Source organism: Myotis lucifugus, unplaced genomic scaffold, assembly GCF_000147115.1.
Source record: "Myotis lucifugus unplaced genomic scaffold, Myoluc2.0 scaffold_825, whole genome shotgun sequence".
NCBI lineage: Eukaryota > Metazoa > Chordata > Mammalia > Chiroptera > Vespertilionidae > Myotis > Myotis lucifugus.
This window is the reverse complement of record NW_005871873.1, coordinates 82,020-107,584: the sequence shown is the minus strand read 5'-3', so window position 1 is coordinate 107,584 and position 25,565 is coordinate 82,020. Positions and strand designations below refer to the sequence as shown.

Sequence of the window (25,565 nt, the reverse complement as noted above, 5' to 3'; positions counted from 1 at the left end):
GAGAGAGAGAGAGAGAAACATCGATGTGAGAAAGATTGATTGACTGCCTCCTGCACGCTCCTCAACCAGGGAGGGAACCCATATCCTGAGTATGTGTCCTGACCAGGAATCGAACCTGCCACCTTCTGGTGTATGGGACGATGCTCCAACCAACTGAGCCATACTTGCCAGGGCAAGAACTTTTTTTTTTTTTTTAGATATATATATATATTTTAAAATATATTTTTATTGATTTCAGAGGGAGAGAGAGAGGGAAACATCAATGATGACAGAGAATCACTGATCGGCTGCCTCCTGCGCGCCCCCCTACTGGGGATCGAGCCTGCAACCTGGGCATGTGCCCTTGACCGGAATCGAACCTGGGACCCTCCTGGCTAGGGCAGGCCGCTTGATTTTTGAGAAGGGTACCACGACCATTCATTCAATAGGGGAAAGGGTCATATTTTCAACAAATGGTGCTGGGAGAGCTGGGTATCCCTAGTTCTTTTGAAAGAAAGTTTACCGTAGTATATTTTTTTTCCTGGGATATGAATGCCTACCTCTACATCTGGGTTTCTCAACCCTTGGCAGTGTTGAAACTTGGGGCCAGATAATTCGATGTTGGGGGGTTGGTCCTGTGCCTTGTGGGATGTTTAGTATCTCTGGCCTCTGAACACTAGATGCTAGAAGCTCACCCTTCGCCTTTTCCCCTAACAGTGACTACTAGGATGCATGGTCCGTGTATTTAAAACATTTAAATGTTTTATGTTTAAATGAAAAAAAAAATGTGGTGCTATTTCCTGCTTTTATTACAAAAGACTTATATCTGTTTGTTTACTTAGATGTTAACCTGGTAACCCAGCTGCAGTTTATAAACAGTGTTTCAGAAAAGAAAATGTACCCTGAAAAGTCAGTTGATAAAAAGCTCAGTGTTAAGTTACTTGAAGATAAAAAACAACAACAATTTGTGAATTTTAACACAAGTGAAATGAAAAAAAAAAAAACAACTTTAGAAGAAATTGTATTTCATTGTTTTTAAAGATATTTTCATGATGAACTTTTGTGTCCCAAAGAGCTGATCAGTTTTTCTCACCGATCCGAAGGGCCCAGTCCCCGTGAAGATCCAACATATGCCTGGCACAGGGCACGAGTCCCTGGCTATAGATTGCAGCATCTCTGAGACTAATCTTTGAGTAACTAACCTTTGCTCGCACTGGGTACATACCGAGTGGGCTAGCCAATTACATAGGACAACTTTTTTTTAATATATATATATTTTATTGATTTTTTACAGAGAGGAAGGGAGAGGGATAGAGAGTTAGAAACATCGATGAGAGAGAAACCGATCAGCTGCCTCCTGCACTCTCCCTACTGGGGATGTGCCCGCAACCCAGGTACATGCCCTTGACCGGAATGGAACCTGGGACCCTTGAGTCCGCAGGCCGACGCTCTATCCACTGAGCCAAACCGGCTAGGGCTAGGACAACTTTTAATATTCTCTACTTAGGTAAATAAAGTAAGTAGATAATTTGATAAATGATAGCGATTGCTTGTTGCTCATGTAAAGACAGGCCAGGCAAATTGCTAAGGGCTTCGTGTGAGTCGTTTCATTTCGTGAATTAGAACAAGCCGTGAGGGTTGGTGCCACCATCGCTATGTTACAGTGGGGGAAGGCGATGCTTAGAATGCTTACGGGACTCGGCTGATCACGCGGTTGGTAAATGACAGCTGAGGTTCAAATCAAGCCCTGTGTCACCCCGGAGACCTTGCTCTGATGACTTCATTTGGCCTCTAATTGTTCTACCTTTCAATTCCCGCTTCTCAAATTTCATTTTCCGCCCTTGAGGTGATATTCAGTACTGTCTCAGCTCTCCTCTCAGAGTTGGTACAGGAAGTAATGGGAAATGCAGATTTGGGCTAGATTGTATAGGGCAGGGGTGGGCAACCTTTTTGTGAGTGCGTGCCAAAACCAGCAAAATCTCTGACTCAAAATTCTTCTGCGTGCCAACCCTAATTTTTTGAGAACATGTTACGCCTACTTGATATCTCTTAAGGTGGACGTATGTGAAGAACCTCGAAGAAATAATAAAATTCATTCGAGCGACAAAAACACAGTATATGATGATGAAAAATACATTTATTTTTTAATGTATACATGTCCACTGATGGTCCGACAGAAAACTTTATGACTCCGTTTGATATTATCAGCGGGACTTTTGCTGCCGCATCACTGATGACAGAGATTTTACATCGGGTTTATATTTCGTGACCTTCAGAGATATGCACGAGCTACTACTTTCATCCGTCAGGCTACTCCTATTACGAGACTTAACAAAATTCATCACTGAGAACAAAGATTCACAATTGTAAATGGGAGATTATAAGAGAGGGTTTCGCGTGCCAGCAAAAGTTACTGGCGTGCCATGTTTGGCACGCGTGCCAGGGGTTGCCCACCCCTGGTATAGGGCTTGGAATGACAGGTGCATGCATGAGACTTAATGTGCTACATACTTCTACACATTATTCTTCTAACCCTTACAGCTACTCTGCAGGGTAGGTATCCTCATTAATGAATGCCCTTGCTGCTGGAGAATACGAGGCTAGTGAGTGATGGAACGAGGACCTGACCCCAGCATGGTCTCACTTGCATACCTGTAAGTGCCTTCCCCCCTGTGTCTTTCCGTGATGTGAACTTTCCTGGTGGACTCGCTTCCCATGTGTGGGCTCTGGGGTCAGCTGTGGGACTGGCTCATGAACGAGTACTTGAACCCTGATGTTCACCACCCTTTGTCTTTAATCCAGAGATGCCAACCTTCCTGTGTTTTATACGTCAAGTACATAGGGAGCTGCTGTTACGGTGATGTACAGATTAATTTAAAAACCAGTAAATTCGAAGTGCACTTAAATCACATTTTCTCCGACAACATATGTTAAAAGGAGAAATGAATGAATTTAAAGGGGCCTTCTCGCCTTCCAAAGGGTTGAGAAACCACCATTGTAAATGGATTTTCTCTGTAGTTAATCTATTACGTAGGTGGGGCTGGGCAGCCGGTTCACTTTCTCGAAAGGAAGGAGGAAACCCTTAAACAATAAAAGTATTTAAAGCTATTCAAGAATCACTGCAAATGTGTTTTTTGTTGTTGTTGTTGTTATTCTTTAGATGAAGTAGATGTTTATTAAAGAAAAAAAAAGTTTTGTGAAATGTTACTAGTTACCTCTATAGGCAGTCCGTAAAAATAGTTCAGATAAATTTTAATTGGGAGAAAATTCTAATTGTTAGGAAATTATAGTGCTTGATTTTCAGAAAGGATCAGATGACTTCTTTTTGAAATTAGGAAACGAAAGATGTGTTATGCTATGACGTAGGATTGTTTAAAAAAAACCACACAACTCTTGCAGATGATGCTTTTGAAAGAAATGTGTCCAAAAATCGCATAGCAGTTTGTGTGTTTTTTTTTGCTAGTACATAAAAGGAACATTGAGAAGGGAAGGCATAATGGATAATTCAAGTTGTAAATAGGCTGGAATTTGTGCTTTAGATTTTATAGTTTTAGAATTTATATCATTTAGGCTTCTGAGGTTGGGAGTTGTCTATGCAAATGTGTTTCTGCATACTTTTCCAGCCTTGATGGGGTTAATTGTGGCCTGGCACATCAAGAAAAGGAGTTCTGTGCTGTTTCAGGCTGCAGACTCTTGTTGCTAGGCAACCAACATTGTCAGTCAGTATAGGGTATAGTAAATTGGTATTCTCCGGCCCTTTTCACCACATGCCCATTTTGTAATCCGAGAGAAGTGGTTTCGAGCTATTTTGCAAGGTTTTATTTTAAAATAGGCATTTAAAGATTTTTTTTTTGTGTGTTGCTTTTTGTAATTGGTTACACTTTGAAGGGCTGGAAGCCTTTCTGTTCTGTTGTAGGAGGTACACTAAAATGCCTGTGTTCAAAGAGAGGGTTTTATAGATCTGTTTCCAAGTTGTTTCAGGTTTAGAGCCCTAATTTTATTTTGTTATCGGAAGAAGGGTGCTATTGCCAACTTCCAACAAGGAAAGTTTTGTTTGGGAATTCAAGTTCATCTGAACATCAGAGCTTGACCATAGCAACCACAAATTATTTTGAAATTTATTTGGAAAAGTGCGGATCCAGTATCACTTAATTGATTACAATGATTTTTTAAAAATATATTTTATTGATTTTTTTAGAGAGAGGAAGGGAGAGGAATAGAGAGTTAGAAACATTGATGAGAGAGAAACATCAGCTGCCTCCTGCACACCCCCTACCGGGGATGTGCCTGCAATCAAGGTACATGCCCTTGACCGGAATCGAACCTGGGACCCTTCAGTCGGCAGGCCGGCGCTCTATCCACTGAGCCAAACCGGTTAGGGCGATTACGATGATTTTTATAGGAATCCTAAACCTGTGTAGAGTTTTCTGTTGCAGCTGATAGTTGACTTTCTTGCAGGAGAACTTAAAACGTTTTCACAGCGCATGGGTGATGTAGATAACATAAAACTTACCATTATAACGTGGTTAAGTGTCCAGTTCCGTGGCATTAAGGTCGTAAACGTTGTTGTGCAACCATCGTCATCTCTGTCCATCTCCAGAACTGAGTAAGTAGCCGGTAGCAACTAGCTAGTGATGTAGTCCAGGCCGACTTCGAAATGCTTTAGGTAAATTAACTCCTTTCGTCCTCATAACAACCCTATAAGGTAAGTTGTTATGTTCCCAGTGAAAAGAGAGGAGCATCCAGTAGTCACATGAGAGGAACCAGAATTCTCAGCCACTGTTATGTTGCCCTCTTTTTCTGTTTAGTGGGTAAGAATGGTTTAAACACTATATTTTTTGTAGCTTTACCAAGTGAAGTGAACACATGGGAGCTGTGTTTTGAATTTCGAATGAATTTCGTTTGGCCCGTCATAGTTTAGACATTTTTTTTCCCTAAATATTTGAAAAGGATACGGTTTGTATTTTATGTTATGGTTAATGGTATATGAAACGGTAGACATTATGGCTCATCATATAGAAAGGATTTAACTCTCCCTTTTCAAGTTTGTTTCTGGGCCATTTTCCCTGTGGGTCCTTCCATTAGAGCAGCGGTTCTCAACCTGTGGGTCGCGACCCCTTTGGCGGTCGAACGACCCTTTCACAGGGGTCGCCTAAGACCATCCTGCATATCAGATATTTACATGACGATTCATAACAGCAGCAACATGACAGTGATGAAGTAGCCACGAAAATAATTTTATGGTTGGGTCACAACATGAGGAACTGTATTTAAAGGGCCAGAAGGTTGAGAACCACTGCATTAGCGTGTACGGAGAAGGCGGATTATTTTCTGGTGGTTTAATGACAAATATATAGGGAGGCACGTTGCCATTAGGGAATTGCAACAGGACACCATCAGAAGTCTAAAGCCAATAGGCATTGATCGTCTGTTCCGTGTTTTCTAAATTCATGCTCTTGAGCCCTGGCCGGTGTGGCTCAGTTGGTCGGAGTGTCATTCCGTACACCAAAGGTGGCAGGAATGAAAGGGAGAACAAAAAACAACAGTATAAGGTGGCATTTGAACTTGCAGTTGATGGCTTTTTGCTAACTCTGTTTGACACTGTATCTCCATCCCCATTTTTAAAAATATATATTTTATTGATTTTTTACAGAGAGGAAGGGAGAGGGATAGAGAGTTAGAAACATAGATGAGAGAGAAACATCGATCAGCTGCCTCCTGCACACCTCCCACTGGGGATGTGCCCGCAACCCAGGTACATGCCCTTGACCAGAATCGAACCTGGGACCCTTGAGTCTGCAGGCCGACGACGCTCTATCCACTGAGCCAAACCGGTCAGGGCTCTGTCCCCATTTTTAACTAAAGAACTTCCCCCAGCCCACAGTATTCTAGTAGATCTTCTACCTTGAGAAACTTGAACCTTGATCTTTCCTGAATTTATACCTTCCCATCTTGCTCAATCAGACTAACTCTATAGTCAGTTTGCTTTTCATTTCTCTTCACAGTTTATATCGTCTTTAAAAAAATGTTTCCTTTTATTTTCATGTATTTACATATGCATTTGATGATACTCTGTGCATTTTTTGCCGTGTTCGCATGATATGTTTTGCATTTTCTGTGCTTTTAAAAAACGGCTCAGAATTTTACTAGTTGCATATTTCACTGTAATTTACCTATTTTCTTTTAAATGGCTATTTACATGGTGTAAAGTGATTTTGTATAACGAGTAATGCTTTCATGAACCCAAAGGGTTTTTTTTTTCTTTTCCTCCTAATTGCAGACTAATTCCTTTAGATTTCCAGAAATAGTATTAGATCTCTGAAGAAACAGAAACAATTTTAAAAGCTCTTAGATCGCCCTAGCCGGTTTGGCTCGGTGGGTAAAGCGTCGGCCTGCAGACTGAAGGGTCCCAGGTTCGATTCCAGTCAAGGGCACATGCCCGGGTTGCGGGCTCGATCCCCAGTTGGGGGGCGTGCAGGAGGCAGCCCATCAATGATTCTTTCTCATCACTGATGTTTTTGTCTCTCTCTCCCTCTTCCTTCCTCTCTGAAATGAATAAAAAAAAAATTAAAAATAAATAAATAGAAGCTCTTGAGTCATATTGCCAAATGCTTTCCAAAAGTGTGGTGTACTGGCTTTCATGCCAGCTAGCAAATACACGGAGTGTCTATTTCACCACAACCAGTAGCAGCAGAGAATGCCTTGATGTTGACCTTCCCATCTGGGAAGAAGTGACTTACGGTCCTGCTGGACTTGGAGCCTGAATTTCACCTAGAGCAGTGGTTCTCAACCTTCCTAATGCCACGACCCTTTAATACAGTTCCTCATGTTGTGGTGACCCCCGATTTCATTGTTACAAATTGAACATCATGAAAGCATAGTGAGGAATCACAAAAACAATATGTCATTATAGATGTGTTTCCCGATGGTCTTAGGCGACCCCTGCGAAAGGGTCGTTCGACCCCCAGAGGGCCCACAGGTTGAGAACCGCTGACCTAGAATGATGGTTGTGGTTGGGGTCGGGTGTGAGAGAAGGAAGGCCTGACTACCCGCTTTTCTCCTTCTTAAACTGCTTCTTAAGTTCGGTGTTGATGCCGTCGCTGCCCAGGTAAGGTTTCATTTAACGTATTTTGGATGCATGCTGCTGTAGGGGACAAAGTACTGTGTGTGTTAAATGCCCTTCCCCTTGACCGCCAGGGCGCGAATAGGCGTGGCTCTCTCCTTCCCCCTGCTCCTGGGCTCTGTGGTGGGTGGAGGCCACTGAAATCAGGTTCCATAGCTGCCTCATCCGGGGGCTGCTGCCTTCATGTTGCCTCTGTCACCGTTACGTCTTTCCTTAGGAAATCATCAGCAACTCTGGAGATGAAGTGACTTTTCCCTAAAAGCTGGTTGTAGAATTCAGAAGTGTCACGTTCTGATAGAATTCTGCGCGCGCGCGCGCGCACACACACACACACACAGAAGTGTCACGTTCTGATAGAATTCTGCAGGTCCAGGGAAAGCTTCCTGAAAGCTGGCAATTGGGAAGTCTTACCTGGTTGCCTCTGGCCTCATACTAGCTAGCCTTCAGGGCAGTAGACCATCCTGGCCTTGAACCACTTTGACATGAAGTTCTCATGGTTCTCTCCTTCTTATCTTATTGGCTGCATCTGTTGATCCTTTTCTCCTCCCCGACCGTATTCAGCCCTGGGTTTACCGTGCCCCTGTGTGCTGCCGATTCCCAGATTTAAATTTCTGGCTAGCTTTCTCTTGTGAGCGCCAGAGAATGAGCTGACAACTTAATTGACTTGGTTTAGCGAATAGACACCTTAAATATGTTTCCAAACCAGGGTGTGTAATATGTTCATACAAATTTATACTTACCGATAAATAGGAATTTCAGCGAGAATGCTTCCTCAGATTTTCAGCCATAAAAATAACATAAGGGGCTAAATTATCTATACTAATAAAAGGGTAATATGCTAATTAGACCGGACGTCTTCTGGACATCCTTCCAGACAAAGCCATGGTGGCAGAGGCAGTCAGGCCGGCAGGGGAGAGCGGTTGGGGGCGACCAGGCTGGCAGGGGAGAGCAGTTAGGGGCGATCAGGCAGGCAGGCAGGCAGGCAGGTGAACAGTTAGGAGACAGCGGTCCCGGATTGCGAGGGTGCAGGCTGGGCTGAGCTCCCCACCCCAGCACGAATTTTGTGCACCGGGCCTCCAGTAAATAGTATAAATACAAGACTTGTAATATTGCAACGAATGTCCTCTGCCCTCATTCTGTAAGCTTTAGATCCCATCATTTCCCCTCTGGTAGGTCACAAGAAAGTTTACCTTTTTCCTTCTGAGTATGGAAACTCTCATTAAAGGATCGCACTATGTGGGCTTTCATGCGCTGTATACCGATACCGTTAAATGCCATTGCTTTCTCTCCGTGTCGTTATTTCGTATGTCATCTGACAAACAATAATTTGAACTATTGCATGATGGTACAGCTTCCTATTCAACAGTTCAATTTTGTCAATAGCATTGCTTTCTGCAGAGTGTTGTCTGAACTCATTGGTCTGTTACTGTATTTTTGCCTTTATAAAAATAAGGGGAAAGTAGAAGGAACGAAATGTTAATAGCAGTTGAGATAAATGGACAAGTCACTAGGTATTCCGAAAGTGGCAATGCTCCAATCCCCATGGAATTGGACCCTCGCTGTACTTTAGCTGGTTGTCTCTGTCTGTATATCAGACAAGATAAATTTGTGGACACTGACAGGAACTGAAGTTAGCTTAAGAAGGACTCTAGTACGGGTTGACCAGGAGTTCCTCTCTCTCTTTTCTTTGGCTTTCTTCTTTGTTACTACAGTCTTTCTTCATGGTTTCTCCAGATTCTCATTGTTCCAACTTTGGTGAATTGCCGTCAAAGAATGTTTCCCGGGATCTTCAGGTAGAAAAATCCTGGGTTAAGGCTGGTGACAAGCCCTGCTGGGGTCATTGTCCCTTCTTCTTCAGTGGGGTTGGGGTTCTTTGATGAGCACCAGTGGGCAGTGGGGAATGAACACTTCTCTAAAGTGAGGAAAGGAATTCTGGCAACAGATCTTCATTATGGTAGTCGATTGCGAAGGACAATAGCAAACTTATATATAAAACCAGAGAACATGCCCTAGCTGGTTTGGCTCCGTGGATAGAGCGTTGGCCTGCGGACTGAAGGGTCCCATGTTCGATTCTGGTCAAGGGCACATGCCCGGGTTGCGGGCTTGGTCCCCAGTAGGGGGCATGCAGGAGGCAGCTGATCAATGCCTCTTACCATTGATGTTTCTATCTCTCTCCCTCTCCCTTCCTTTCTGAAATCAATAAAAACATTAAAAAAAAATAAAAAAAATGTGTCTTAAAGGTGAAGTCTTCTGATGGAAGAAATGGAAGATTCATATTTTATTGATCTGTTAGATTTACAGGATTTTGGAGCTGGCTGAGGAATGTAGCTTTGTAACACCCCTTTCCTTTACAATGATAGTCTGGAGTTCATTTTTATCCTAAGATAATTTCTAAACAAAATGGGTAAGGCAACATCTCATTTCTTTGTGAAGTCTCTAAGCAGTGGAAAAAAAAAAGTCACTCCTGTCTACTAACTATTGCTGTAGGTAAGCCAAGAAAACTAGAATTTGAGATAATATTTAGAAAATTAATTTTACCTCTGTTTTACATTTTTTATCTCGTTTAAAGCGATTGCACAGATCTTAGTCTTTAAAACTACACATTCATCTCCTAACCAGGGATTTTTTTTTTTTTTTATCTGACTCTTGGAATGAAAACTCGTTTTTATATTCAGACTGTTACTGCTCCGCCAGCTCTTACCCAGTCTGTTCTCACATGCTTTTCAGGAACGGGTCATGTGTGAGAGCAGGGAGATGGGGGTTCCATGGCAGATGTCCCATGCCCACATTGTTGACCGTAGCACTCTGCCATCAGATTCAGACTCAGGGAGGAGCCCCTTCCCATCCCACCAGGTCAGAGGGCACTTACTGCTTGGCTTTCCCCCTTAACTGGGGGAAGCAGGGATGTTCAGACCAAGTAGGACTGGTCTGGGGAGAATCACAAATATCAGGATCCTGGGTATTCCCCTTCAGGGGAACCTTCATCTTGGCTTCTTTGTCCCCGGATAGTTAAGATGCTGAGAAATATTGAGGAAAACAGAACGTTCATTCATTGTCTAGGGTAGGTCGTCTAACCTCCACCAAATTATGAAGCTTTTAACATTTAAAGTTTCTATATTTTCCAAGACATTTGTTAATGGAAGTATCGTTGTATATTGGATTTACAGGTGGAATTGCGGGTTTTTGACTGCTCTTAAAAAGACTTGTTTTTTTTTTTCCCCTCTCAGGCTTTTGGTTAATATATGGGTTTTTTTTTAGAATAGCTAACCACACAAAAGGGTTAACCTGAGAGCCTTGGGGGAATTATTTTACTCATATTAAGCAAAATAAAAGAAAGAAAAATTGGGGGAAATCGTTCAGAAAACAAGTGCAAGGGACTAATTTATGTTGCTAACTATAGATAAAATACAAAAACAGGACAACAGAATATATAAAAATGCAGCACAAGAAGCGTATCTCTCTAAAAAACAAATAGAACAGAAGTCTTAGTTTTACCCTGTTCCTTTCTCTAAGCCTCCTTTTTTTTTTATTTAAAGCGATCTCTTAAATCCACCTTAAGAACTCCGGTGTCTTGAAAGTTCTTGGCTGCTTTTCTTTGGGGAGTTTCAGTGTAATCCAGGGTCTTTCTTGCAATGCAAAAGTTCGATTCCTTCTAAAAACCTGGACTTGCCAGTTTGTTTGCTGTAAGTAGAGAAGACTTCTGTAAACTGGATGTGTGTGTTGGCGATTTCTCTTTAGAATTGCTCTCTTTTTCTTTCTCTTTTCATTTTTTTTTTCCTAATTGTGATCTCTTCCTTTTGAGGGTCACCCTTGAGTGATCTTAAGGAGCAGATTACTGCCCCTCACCCTCCAGCCTTTAACTGTTAGCTCTCCTTACTCTGTTCTTATGTCGTTCTGCATCGTTTCGCAGACATTTAATACAACTTGGACATTTTAACAGCTTCACTGAGGTATAATTGACATATACGAAATCACATATTTAAAGGGGATAGTTGGATAAGTTTTGACAAGTATGTACCTACTAGAGGCCCGATGCATGAAATTTATGTAAGGGGCTTGGCTTCATCCGGAAGGTCTTTCAGCTGTCCGGTCTAATTAGCATATTGCGCTTTTATTATTATAGATGAAGTCATCACCATAATCAAATTAGTGAACATACCCACCACCCCCCTCCCCAACTTAAAATTAAAAGCATGTTAACAAAATTTGCAATATGGGGGGGGGGTGGGGAAAGGTAGTCACCCATAAACCCTAACACGTAATCTGCATATAACCTTCCCTGTCCTTTTTCATTTAACACGGTATCATGAACACTTTTCCGCGTTGCTCCGTGGTCTTAATCACAGGCCGGACTTTTTCAAGAGTTGACCAGTGACCTGTTAAAACGCCCTCTTTACACACCTAACATGGTAGCACACAGAACGGTTTCACGTTGGGGGTAGAAACCGATTTCCAGTTGCTTTTGAAGTAAGAGATTTGAAGAGGGAGACAAGGGGAGACTCCAAGCCAAGCTTAAGTGGTTTTGAAGGGTCCCCTGCCTCCCACAGCAAATACTTCAGACTCCAGAATACTCCAGGCTCCAAGGGCTGTGAGGGTAGAGCTCAGAGGGAGGACAGGCATATGGCATGGAGGTAGCACGTACGCTTTCAGTGAAGCTGGGAGCTGTGGGCTGAGATATATGGTCCATGAGGGGGCCTGGGTGGGACATGTGCAGTCGGTAAAGGCCCAAGTAGCACATGAGGAAAGTTCGGATTTTTGGAAGGTCCTGATGGTCTATATTTAAAATAACCTCCACGGTTCCTTAAGAGGTAAGTTCACTTATTTTTATTTTTACATGTGCATAGTGCTTTTTTTTAAAGTTGCGTTGAGATTGTTGATTTTTTTCCTACCTTCATTGAGATTGTTGACATGTAAGTTTGTATGCAGTGTGATGATCTGATAGGTGGCTCTATTGTGAGAGGACCATATAAGGTTAGGTAACACCTCCACTCCCATGCAATTATCTTTTGCGTGGGTGGTGAGAATATTTAAGATCTACCCTGTTAACTGCTTTCAAGTAGGTGAAACAATGCTGTTCATTCTAGTCACCATGCTGAATGAACGTCAGATTCCCAGAACTCATTCATCTTAACTGAACTTCGTACCCTTTGATAAACATCTCCCCATTCCCCCCTCTCTCCAGCTCCGGGCAACCACCATTCTGTTCTCTGTTTCTCTGAGTGTGGCTTTGTTTCAGATTCTCTAGTATTTGTCATTTTCTGTCTGACTTATTTCACTTAGCGTGATGCCAGGAGGTAGGTTGAGGGAGGGCTCTCCAGGCCACAGTAAGTGGGTCAGGAGAGTGATAAGTATAATGAGAATGGTTGCTGGGACGAGTTCCAGTTATTGGTAGGAATACGAAGGAATGTTTGGGAAGATTCTTTGTGCGGGTAAAGCAGTGCTGGTACAGTAATGACTCCAGCCCAGTCAGATGAAAGACCATGAGGTGGGAAAGGCTGCCCAGTGTTCTGGGATCTGGGAATAGGTAGGATGATAGCTCTTGTCACTCTTCAAAAGAAGATTTTAGGCAGCCTTGAAATGGGGCAAGGATTTACTGGAGAAGATTTGTTTATTTTATTATTATTTTTTAAAAATATTTTTTATTGTTTTCAGAGAGGGAAAGGGAGAGAGAGAGAAACATCAGTGATGAGAGAGAATCGTGGATCTGCTGCCTCCTACCTGCCCCCTACTAGGGATCGAGCTAGCAACCTGGGCATGTGCCTTTGACTGGGAATCGAACCATGACCTCCTGGCTCATGGGTTGATGCTCAACCGCTGAACCACACTGGCTGGGCGGATTTATTTTAATTTAGGACACTTTATTGTCTGATAGCACAAGACTTTGCAAAGCAGTGGATTTTAGAAGATTAGAAAGGATTGTCTCCGCCATTAAGGCGCTCGTGATCTGTTGGTTCGAACGGAATATGCTTTGAGGAAATTAGGGCTGATAGAAGCAATGGGCAGAGGTCGAGGCTCCAGATTTGATGGTTTCTGTGGAAACGAGAACGAACCATGTACCCCGAGTCTCATGGTAAGGAAATAGGCTTTTGATAGAGCCTGGGACTTTCCCGGTGGTGAAGAGGAGACACCAGTGATGATCATGCTGAAAAAGCATCCAGAGATTCCAGAACATGTCAGAGCTTAAGTTCAGATGGTCCCCAGTTGCTTGGTAGGAGTTCAGCACATGTCTTTTGTGTGGAAACTGTGTTCTTATGAGGGCTGAGGCCATTTCATAGATCTGTGTCCTTGAAGTATGTATTGCCCTATTAAGTTAAACTATGTGAAATATGCTGTTATTTTTAGGCAAAAAACCCAAACAAAAACCCATCAGATAGTGGCAATTTAGTAGGGTTCAACTCGGTACATTTAGTTATCACTAGACCTGTTTGATGCCTATAGTTTATCTGTTTCCCTGACAAACATTTGAACTACCAAATTGATCTGACAGACGTGTCTTAAGAACATTTTTTGGGGGGGGGCCATCTGTTGAGAGTTTCCAAGTGGGGCACCCAAGATGGAAGATTCCCCTGGATGAAGCTCCCTCGTCCGCTTGGGACAGGAATTCTCCGTAGTGTGGAGGTTGTGATGGGTCTTCTTTCTAGTGGGCGTCCTCTCTTCCTCTGGCCCCAAAATAAGACCAGGGAGTGGGCGGGGGAGAGGGCAAAGGGGAGTGTTTTGGGGGTGATACTGCTCAAACCGTGGGTTTTTGTCAGCAATTTTTTAAAATCGGAAGGAGAGAATGGGACGTACCAGCATGCATTGCCCATGGTAATAGCAAGTGTTATTCCAGGAAACTGATTCCGTTCTCCGTGTAGGTGTCTAGCTGAGTACTGGGTTGTAGGATGTTCAGTATGGTTATCACTGCCTCAGCAATCGGACAAGGGCTGTTCTGGGAGATGAATTGATGTTGGGCATCTCAGAGATTTAAGGTGTGCCATTGTGGGGGTCGTGGGGCTTCCCTAAGCTTCTATCTTTCTCCCGGGGGCAGGGATAAATCATAGGCCTTCTCTCCTTTCACTGGTCCACCAGGCTCCTCCACGCCGACTTATTTTTTCCCATTTACCAGCTCTGTAATGAGATATAGTTTAGCACAAGGGCAGACCCCTTTGGGAGTCTTTCTCTTCTTTTTTATTTTTTATTTATTTTTCTAAAATATATTTATTGATTTTGGATAGGAAGGGAGAGGGGGAGAGAGAGAGAAACAACAGTGATGAGAGAGAATCATTGATCGGTTGCCTCCTGCATGCCCCACACTGGGGATCAAACCCACAACCCGGGCGTGTGCCCTTGACCGGAATTGAACCTGGGACCCTTCCGTCTGCAGGCCGATGCTCTAGCTTTGGCTTGATAAGTGATAATTTGTCCGTTGAAGTTGTTTTATATTTATTCAAAATATAAAAACAGTATGTGCTTACTATAGAACATTGACAAAGTATGGGGAAGTAGAAGGAACAAGTGAATCAGTCCACTCATATTTATTGATTACCTTCAAAATATTTATTACTGCCAGGCCAGTTCTCCGGCTTGGGGATATGTAAGGGTTCCTCTACTCAGGGTAGAGGAGAAAGACGAGAAAGACGGACCAGTTAATGACTCAGTCACTTATTCTCAGGTGGCGCTAGGTGCCAAGAAGATGATCAGATGTGTGGTGGGAAAGGGAGGGAGAGGGTACCCAAGGCCTGACTTGATTTGAGTGGTTAAGGAAGGTCCTTCTGGGATGGTGACGTTGAGTTGGCCTGAAAGATGAGGAGACGGTCATGGTGACATCAGGAGAAAACATTCCAAACAGAAGATGCAGCGGGTCCAGGGGCCTGGGACGCGAAGGAGCTGGATTTGTTCAAGGGCCAGGAAGCAGAGAGAAAAGAAAGTGTGTATCGTAAACCCATAATAAACCTAATTTGAGTCCTTTTTGTTGCCTGGTTTGGTTTCTGTGTCTAGAATTGATATTCTGCTCCTATCACATTTGCTTCATAATACAGCCATTTCTCCATTTCATCACGAACGCCTTTAGGAAACATGTTTAGTGTCGGCGTAATTTATTTTGTAAATATGTCGTGTTTACTCAAACCCATTCTCTGGTAGTTTGGCATTTAGATTCCTTCCTTCCTTCCTTTTATGAATGTGGCAGTGAGCACTTTTGGATCTAAAGCATTTTTTTGTTTCTTAGCGTTTGGTTCTCAGAAGGAGAAATATGAACTGGGGCAAAGATGTGAATTATTTATTAACTATTACCAAAGTACTTTGCATAATGGATTGTTTTTAGTTTATTTTCCAATGACCAGTGTTTGGAGAATGCTGCTTGTATCCTGACCTGCATTTAAGTATTACAGTATCTTTTCTGAAAAAACAAATTTATTGTTGGTAAAATACATATAACATAAACGTTAAAGCGCACAATTCAGGACATTAAATCCATTGGCCATGTTGTGTGGCTGTTCCCACCTGGTAGGATTCTGGGCCCAGTTGCTCAAGTCTGAACCCTATAGTTTTATGGCTTAATACCTTTATAACCTTAGGCAAGCTCTTTAAATTCTCAGTTTCTTCACCTGCAAAATATAACAGTGGTGCCTATTTCGTATGATTATTACAAGAATTCAGCCCTAACCGGTTTGGCTCAGTGGATAGAGCGTCGGCCTGCAGACTGAAGGGTCCCAGGTTCGATTCTGGTCAAGGGCATGTACCTTGGCTGCGGGCACATCCCCAGTGGGGGGCGTGCAGGAGGCAGCTGATCGATGTTTCTCTCTCATCGATGTTTCTAACTCTCTATCCCTCTCCCTTCCTCTCTGTAAAAAAACCAATAAAGTATATTTAAAAACAACAAAACAATGTTATGCTCTTTACAAGTTGTGGTTTCTTGTATTTCGATGTGGACGTTCCTGTTTGCATTTCCGAGATGAACCAGCAGCGTGCTTGTCCTGGGTGATGCTTGTGGAATTGTTTTCTGTGTTGTTGTGCCGATTTCCTTTCATAAGCCCCGTGAGAAATCCACGCCGTATGCTGACATCATCCCTGTTGTCCGTAAACGGTTTCATTCGTCGTAACCCCGCTGGGATGTGTGATTCGTGTTGACTGAAGGATGCTTGCAGCCGTCTTGTCATCTTTTAGGGCTTAACCAATTGGAATTATGCTTATTTTCCGGTCTTGTTTTTCTCCCCATTTACAAATATTTGTTGCTTTTTGTGTGTCTTATGTAGCTGAATTAAAAATAAAACACCGTGGCTTTCTACTGTTTGGTCTTTTAAATACTGTTATTAATCTATCCCAGTGTTTCATGTTAACACATAACTTTAAAATATTGATATTTATTTCTAGTGGGTAAGTCCCTCAGTATGTACCCCTTCTTTGTTTAAGAGTCATTTAATGCATAGTTTTCCCACTTACCCCTTTTAGATTTAAGTCCTTATTTCCCCCTTTAGCTCTGTTTGTCCATTCTCTCGTAAATGACTGGCATTATCCAAAGAAAAGAGAAACAGAAATAATGTTCACTGGCCCAAAGGGTGAAAGTTCCTGGATGGAATACCCCTAAGAGATTGCTGTTGTTTTTTCCCAAAAGGAAAGAGATAAGGAATTCCTGTTTTTATACCTCCCCCGACAAATGACCTGTTTTTAAGTTTCTCAGTTTATTTGGTCGAATAACAGTGTTATTATTGCACTCAATGTGCATTGTTCCTAGAGCTGTTTTGGCATCCACACAAGTATTTGCTTATTAGAAGCTTCTAGCAGGAATAAACAGTCCTCGTAAAAAGCTTTACATCGGTTTTGTAGTTGAGTAAATACAATTTACGTAGAATAAGAAAGACCCCTTAAAACTGCGTGGAACTCCCCATGTGTTGTCTTTGAAAATAAACATGACTCGTGGAACTTAGGTAGCCAGCGCGTGTCTGTCATGAACGTGGAAGAACAAACATAGCAATTCCTTTCCTTTCTGAAACGGAAGCTTGTTACTAGAGTTAGAGTTAAGCTGCAGTTTTGGAGAAAGAAAAGCAAGGTGATATTGGAAAGGTACGCTTTTCTGAATTTTCTCTAATTGAGAGTATTCATATATCATTAAAGATAATTTTATGGAAGTTGCAAATTAACATCTCTTAAATAGTTTCAGGGGTTATTCTTTTCATAGTATATAAGCTAGCTTTCCAACATCTGCCTTGAACAGTAATAAAGAACTATATGTGTAGTTTAAAAAAAAAAAAATGCCCTAGCCGGTTGGCTGTGTCCTCCTGGGGACCGAAGGGTCCCAGGTTTGATTCCGGTCAAGGGCATGTACCTCGGTTGCAGGCTCCTCCCCAGCCTGGGCCCTGGTCAGGGCTCGTGCAGGAGGCAACCAATGGATGTGTTTCTCTCACATCGATGTTTCTCTCTGTCTTTCCTTCTCTCTTAAAAAAAACCCACACAGCCGAAACCGGTTTGGCTCAGTGGATAGAGCTTCGGCCTGCGGACTGAAAGGTCCCAGGTTCGATTCCGGTCAAGGGCATGTACCTGGGTTGCGGGCACATCCCCAGTAGGAGATGTGCAGGAGGCAGCTGATCGATGTTTCTCTCTCATCGATGTTTCTATCTCTCTTCCTTCCTCCCTGTAAAAAATCAATAAAATATATTAAAAAACAACAACACACAAAACAAAAAGCAAACAAACATGTTTAACTACACATATAGTTTAGGTTTCAACCTGTTCCCCATATAATTTTATTTTATTTATTTTTTAGGGGTTTATATTTTATACTTATTTTTATTTTTTTCCCCTTTATTGATTAAGGTATTGTCCCCATGTAATTTTAAATGTGGGCTAAATTGCTTCGTTATGTTTTACTTGGGGAAAATTACTTCTCTGGTGGGGTCCTCATTTGGGACGATCAAGAGCCGTGAGTACAGGCCCCACACGTGGGAATGATGCCCCGTGCGTGGCTGGGGAGCCGTTACTGTCCTTTTCCAGCGCGTGGGAGGGGAAGAGGGAGAGACAAGGGGACTTAATCCGGTCCCGGGCCTACACCTCTGATCAGAACGGCGGAAATAATGCCACTAACAGCTGTGGCCACTTGTTGAGCTTACCCACCATTTTTATCTCACTGGTCAGATGTTTCATTTTCATTTTCCTTTGAACGAGTGGAGGAAGATGGAAGGAGGGCTTAAGGTGGCAGCTGGGTGAAGACTAGTCCATCCAAAGGCAAGAGACGCAGCCCTTTTTGACCCGTGGCTACCCGAGTTGCATCTCTATCCCCTGATTATGTTGCTGTTATTTCGTGGCTTTTGAAATGAAATGGCGAACCTGGGAGACCCAGTTTTCAACGGTGTATGTCTCGCTCAAATAAGTACACGTTTCCAGAAACTTCTGCAACGGATGCGCAGCAGTCTGCGAAAGCTAAATAACTATGTCTTTTTGGTGTATAACGTAAGTGCCGTTTGATGAGTAGAAATAGTGGAAAGTTTTTGAAGGAGGACTTTCTAGAAAAAATATATCTTTTATTGATTTTTTTTACAGAGAGGAAGCCAGGGTAGAGAGTTAGAAACATCGATGAGAGAGAAACATCGATCAGCTGCCTCCTGCACACCTCCTACTGGGGATGTGCTCGCAACCAAGGTACTTGCCCTTGGCCGGAATCGAACCTGGGACCCTTCAGTCCACAGGCCGACGCTCTATGCACTGAGCCAAACCAGCTACGGCTGAAGGAGGACTTTTTAAAGCTGGTTCCCACCCTTCACCCTGCCTTATTAATCTGAAGCTGTGTAGCTTCCTCTAGCCTAGCGGCTCTCAACCTGTGGGTCGCGACCCCTTTGGCGGTCGAACGACCCTTTCACAGGAGTCGCCTAAGACCATCCTGCATATCAGATATTTACATGACGATTCATCACAGTAGCAACATGACAGTGATGAAGTAGCAACGAAAATAATGTTATGGTTGGGGGTCACAACATGAGGGACTGTATTTAAAGGGCCCGAAGGTTGAGAACCACTGCTCTAGCCCGTCTAGTTTTGTATGACTGTGGTTTAGGTAATTTCAGGAGCCCTGTTACGTGAGCGATGAGGAAATTGAAGACCCAGAAGGGCCAGGCTCAACCTCAATTCTCCAGATTCTTTGCTGATCAAGTGCCAAGTTTTACTGATGGATCAGCCAGCTGGGTCTGCTGGTGGACTTCATCTAAGTCGAATATATAAATCCGTATTGTGATTCTCACCCAAGGGAGAATGGTGTCTGGAAACTGGGTTTTTCTTTTCTTTTTATTTATTTTTTGTTAATCCTCATCCAAGGATATTTTTTCCATTGATTTTCAGGGAGAGTGGAAGAGAGAAGGAAAGACAGAGAGAAACATATCGCTGTGAGAGAAACACATCCATTGGTTTCTGGGACAGTGTATTCAAAGGTAGCAGGAGCCTTTTGCAGCGAAGTAGCTTATGAGGTCAGTCAAGGAAAGACAACTAAGAGTCAGCCCCTTCAGAAAAATCTTTCTTGCCGAAACCGGTTTGGCTCAGTGGATAGAGCGTCAGCCTGCGGACTGAAGGGTCCCAGGTTCGATTCCGGTCAAGGGCATGTACCTGGGTTGCGGGCACATCCCCAGTAGGAGATGTGCAGGAGGCAGCTGATCGATGTTTCTCTCTCATCGATGTTTCTAGCTCTCTATCTCTCTCCCTTCCTCTCTGTAAAAAATCAATAAAATATATTTTTAAAAAAAGAAAAGAAAAATCTTTCTTAATTAAAGTGGTGGGAGGACGTAGAGCTGTATGTCACGGCCTTGAGAAAAACTATAGCTTCTAAATTTTTAGCCAAAAAGAATATCCTCGTTAGCAGTAGGGAAATGATAATAAAAAGAATACTTTACGTACAGTTGCAGGCATTACATATCTCGAGGAAAAGAAAGGACCCTCCTAAAATTATAATGCAGCCCATAAACATGGTTATTTTTTATGAATTGCGTTACTCATCGTTTTGAATGTTGCCTTCTGCTAAATTGCTTCTTTAGCCTGAATTGGAGTGTATTTTGTTCAGTCATATTCCTTTTCACTGGTAGATGGAATTCACTTAATGTGTTGAACCCTATATTTTTAGATGTGCTATTAAAATTACACAGCTGTTGCTGGGAGATGTATGTGAATTGCTTGGAGAAATAGGATCATGATTGAGGTCCTACGCCAGCTGATAGCCAGCTGCCATGAAAAGAAGAGATTTAAGCCAACACATGAGCATATGGGTATACACATCACACTTGAGAATGTTCTGTAGTCCTGCCTTATTTTAGGTATTTCTTTTCTTTTAAAATATATTTTTAGTGATTTCAGAGAGGAAGGGTGGAGAGAGAGATAGAAACATCAATGATGAGAGAGAATCATTGATCGGCTGCCTCCTGCACGCCCCACACTGGGGATCGAGCCGGCAACCTGGGCATGTGCCCTTGACCAGAATCGAACCCGGGACCCTTCAGTCCGCAGACCGACGCTCTATCCACTGAGCCAAACCGGCCAGGGCAGGTATTTCTTGGATATGACAAGTATATTTCATGACTAGGAGACTGGCTTTAAGTTTTCTGTTGGAAAGCAGGTAGTATTTCCCCCTCATGTGGTTAGGAATTAGGGTGAGTGTGACCACCTATTTGTGTCAAGATACATTTCATTAAATCAGCTTTAATTTTGGACTTCATCTGATTAAAATTAATTGACTAATAGAAATATTTAGTTTGAGCCTTTGTGCCATGATTAATTTCATCGTTTTAAGACTGAATTGTTCCCAGCCTTTAGTTAAGTAGATCTGACACTGTATGTGTTGAGTTTTGTACATGCCCCTTTTCCCTCAGTTATGTCAGATCTGTACATACATAATTCCTAACCCTCACTGATTATGCTTTTAGCGAAGCTGTCTATTACAGTATTTTATGCTTTTAGCAAAGATACCTATAAAGTAAGAGCAATTTCTCCATTGATTTCAAATGCAAAATTGCATATTATTTCTGTGGGAGATGATATCTCTCTCTCTCTCTTTCTCAGTTCTCATCCAAGGATATGCTTTTATTGACTTTAGAGGGACAGCAAGCGGGGAAAGAAGGAGGGAGGGAGAGAGGAAGAGAGAGAGAGAGAGAGAGAGAGAGAGAGAGAGAGAGACATCAATGCGAGAAACACTGATTGGTTGCCTCCAGGAACTTAGGTATGTGGCCTGACCAGGAATCGAACCTGCAACCTTTTCAGTGTACGGGATGATGCTCCCATCCACTGAGCCACCCGGCCAGGGTGGGAGGTGATCAGTTAAAAAAAAAAAATTAAAAAAGATCAAATTGTGGTTGTCCACAGTTCATGCCGGGCATTGTAATCCATTTGCTCACTTGACGTTCAGCAAATGCTTGAGTACCCCTCAAGTATTAACACTCGAGGTGATACCGCTCTCTACGCTAGTGTGTGCTCTGCTAAGAAACACCTTGTTATACAGGGAGAACCACCCTGGCCTAGGGCAGCGGTTCTCAACCTGCGGGTCGTCAACCTGTGGGTCGCGACCCCTTTGGGGGTCAAACGACCCTTTCACAGGGGTCGCCTAAGACCATCGGAAAACACATCTATAATTACATATTGTTTTTGTGATTCATCACTATGCTTAAATTATGTTCCATTTGTAACCATGAAAATACATCCTGCATATCAGATATTTACATGACAGTTCGTAACAGTAGCAAAATGACAGTGATGAAGTAGCAACGAAAATAATTTTATGGTTGGGGGTCCCCACAACATGAGGAACTGTATGAAAGGGTCGCGGCATGAGGAAGGTTGAGAACCACTGGCCTAGGGCCATGGTCGGCAAACTGCGGCTCTCGAGCCACAGGCGGCTCTTTGGCCCCTTGAGTGTGGCTCTTCCTAAGCCTTAGGAGTACCCTAATTAAGTTAATAACAATGTACCTACCTATATAGTTTCAGTTTAAAAAATTTGGCTCTCAAAAGAAATTTCAGTCGTCGTACTGTTGATATTTGGCTCTGTTGACTAATGAGTTTGCCGACCACTGGCCTAGGGGCACACCTGGAGTTCTGTAGGGCGTGCAGATATTCAGAAGTAGCATGGTTAAAGAGGTGGAGTGAAGGCGGGCTGTTGGCCCGTGGGAACGACAAGTTCAAGTAGATGTTAATGATATGAATGCCATTGAAGCCGCCCCAGAAATGGAGACTTCACGCACTGCCTGAAGATGTCCTCATTCAAATAAAAACAAAAAACAAAAGAATCGCATGGCCTTATCACTTTGTACAACCATTTAAGAACTATTGCCCTTTAAACTTTGAATCTGGCGATGGGGCCAGAGAAGCAGGGTAACATTTCTGCATTTCTAGCCTCACCTCAACGTTTTCTGGTTAATTCTCACCCGAGGATATTTTTTCCCCATTGCATTTTAGAGAGAGAGAGTGGAAGGGAGGGAGGGAGGGAGAGAGAGAGACAGAGAGACAGACAGACAGACAGGCAGACAGATATTGGTATCAATTGGTTGCCTCTCGCGCATGCCCCTCTGGGAGGTGAGGGTGGGGAATGAGCCTGCAACCCAGGTACATGCCCTTGACCAGAATGGAACCCTCGATTCCAGGGCCAGGGCTCTACCCATTGAGCAACATAAGTCAAGGCTCACCTCAACTTTTATTGCATGCACACTCATTTCAGCTTCTTTCCCCCCCAAGTTTGACATTTTATTTTATTATTTTATTTTCAGCTGTTTCATCAGCTTCTTCTTAAGGCAGGTTGAAAAGAAAATTCTTACAGCCGATACCATGTGCGAACAATAGGTGTACTCTGAGGGCCCGTGCGTCTGGTTTTTCTTCTAAAGCAGGTCCCAGCAAACCAGTCCTCTCTGCAAGCAGCCATTGATGGCTAATGACTCCACTTTGCTGATAATATTAAAAAAATCACAGCACGAAGTCCCTCTAGTCAAGCAGCTTTAAAAAAAAAAAAAAGAAAAAAGGTAATAATTACCATTATACCTTGTCTGAACATTTGGTAGAAGTACAAGAACTCCCAAAATTTCGTGAATACGTGGAGGTTTGTATTTGGCTGAGGACAAATAATAAAAGCGGGCCGCTGTTTTTTATTTTTTTCAGACGACGGCCAGTAATTCTCCCTGATTACGCGGTGCTATAATTACTTTCTCAACACACTGCCAGAGCGTGTGAACAAAACATCGTATGGTCGTGATTCCTAAACCACTCTTAGCTCTCATCCTGTTTATTCCCTTGTCAGGGACCGTCTCATGACTACCGACTTCCCGCTGTGCATACGAATTCTTCCACCTCCCGGTGCCTGGCTAAGGTGTGGGTGTCCCCTTTGCAATTCAGGGTTCCCTTGTAGCTTCATAGCACTCTTTCGTTCTTTCCTCTTCTCATACTGCTGGGGTACCCGCTGACCCCTCAGGGACATGCTACATACACGTGTGCTTGTATGGAGACCATGAGGCGAACATGGCATATTCTACCGGGAGCGTCCATGTTCCTGACAGTTTTTTTTTGGGGGGGGGGGGGGAGACCATCATATGAAAACAGGCTGCATGATGGAGTTCATTGCCAGTATTCATTAAAATTTTTTTTAAAGTATAGTTTTATTGACTTCAGAGAGGAAGGGAGAGGGAGGGAGAGATGGAAACATCAATGATGAGAGAGAACCATTGATCGGCTGCCTCCTGCACGCCCCCTATTGGGGATCAAGCCTGCAACCCAGACATGTGTCCTGACTGGGATTCGAACCCGGCACCCTTCCGTCCTCAGGTTGATGTTCTAGCCACTAAGCCAAACCAGCTAGGGCCTCATTAAACTTTAATATAAAACCTGTAGCCCTAACCGGTTTGGCTCAGTGGATAGAGCGTCGGCCTGCAGACTGAAGGGTCCCAGGTTCGATTCTGGTCAAGGGCATCTACCTTAGTTGCCGGCACATCCCCAGTAGGGGGTGTGCAGGAGGCAGCTGATCGATGTTTCTCTCTCATCGATGTTTCTAACTCTCTATCCCTCTCCCCTCCCCTCTGTAAAAAATCAATAAAATATGTTAAAAAAAAAAAACACCCCAAACCTGTAACTTCTAAGAAATGTATTTGTTGTCGGCTCATCGGGGCGCCCTGACGACTTTAGGGTTGTGTGTTCAAGGTCTGCTCTGTGCCTTTCCTAGAATCTTCAGGTACTTTCCCGGGAACTTGTGTTTTATGGTCGTCATCACGGCCTAGGCCTCAACTTGAAGTAGATGGACCTTACTTGAATTTGCTGGTTTGTGCCAAGGGGGGGTCTGGTATGTCATATTTAGGGGCCGGATTCCTGGTCTGGTTGGAAGAACTATATATGGAAAAAGAGCAGAGAGCTATGCTGTCCCAGTGGTCATGGACAGCCTGTTTTGCAGGGACAGAATTTCACAACTTTATAAAGTCGTCTGGAGCAGGAGTTGGCAGCTGTCAGATGTTGACTGTAGCTGCCAAACGATATAAATAAGCTGGTCAGGAACCGTGGATGTCCAAGAAATACTCTTGGAAAATTAAGGGTTTCCTTAGGGTAATAGGAAAACCAGGCTCTCCCTCAAGTGGTTATTTTTAAGCCTGAGTTGCTGCAGCAGTTGGTCATAAACTTAGTCCGACTCGGTACCCAATGTACCCGACTATCACATTCGTATGTGTCTTAACTTTAAATCGACCTTTCAACTCAAATATCAAGAAGGAGCAAATTGAACCAAAATCAAGTCACCTGCGGTAGCAGTTACCTTGAGACAAGAAGTGAGAAGCTAAGGGACGGGGAGTTAGAAGCCACACAACAGCCGTGTGCAGCAGTGACCTTATGGCATTGCGAGGTTATGATGCGTTCCCAGAGCCATAAATAGCTGCCTAGCCTGTCATAGCCGCCAGATGAGAGGAGGAACCAGGGATGAGGGGAAATGAAGGAAGCCCATTGGCCTTGAACACCCAAAAAATTCTTTAAGGAAATGTTTGACCAACGATAGCAGGCCAGCCTTGAAGTTGACCATGTTGTATGGCCCATGACGGGTGTCCTGCCCATTGGCCCATTGCAGGTGAGAGGAAGGGGACCAAGCTCGCTCTCACGCGCCAGGCTGGTGGGATGGGAAGTTCTGATTCTTGGGCTGGTCAGAGGGTGACTCCGCGCAGGCCATGGCTCTGTAGGTGGGTTGGTGAACACGTCAGACGTGAAGGGTGCACCTGTGACTCTGGAACCCCGTGTATTTGCTCGTCCCCATGTACCCACACGCCGTTGCTGCCGATACTGGTGATGGCTAACACCATTCAGTGCCCGTTGCACGCCTGATACTTGAAGTGCTCGACGTCTGTGGTTTTATTCTCACGGCAGTTCTGTGAGAGGCAGGTGCTATTATTATTCTATTTAGACGTGAGGAAGCGGAGGCTTAAGGAGCCCGGAGACCCGAGAGCAGCTTGTTCAAGGTCACATGGGGATGTGTGAGAAAACCACAGATCTGACATCGAAGTCCACT

General features: G+C 43.4%; 1 protein-coding gene across 1 annotated transcript in view; it reads left to right on the top strand.

The window, feature by feature from the left end:
• Positions 1 to 2,518: 2,518 nt before the first annotated feature.
• Positions 2,519 to 25,565, top strand: part of ENAH (ENAH, actin regulator) — a 92,359-nt gene continuing 69,312 nt past the window's right edge. The window contains exon 1 of the mRNA XM_006106430.3: positions 2,519 to 2,633. Within this exon, the coding sequence (XP_006106492.1) occupies positions 2,590 to 2,633 (44 nt within the window). The 5' untranslated portion in view covers positions 2,519 to 2,589. The remainder of the gene's footprint in view (positions 2,634 to 25,565) is intronic.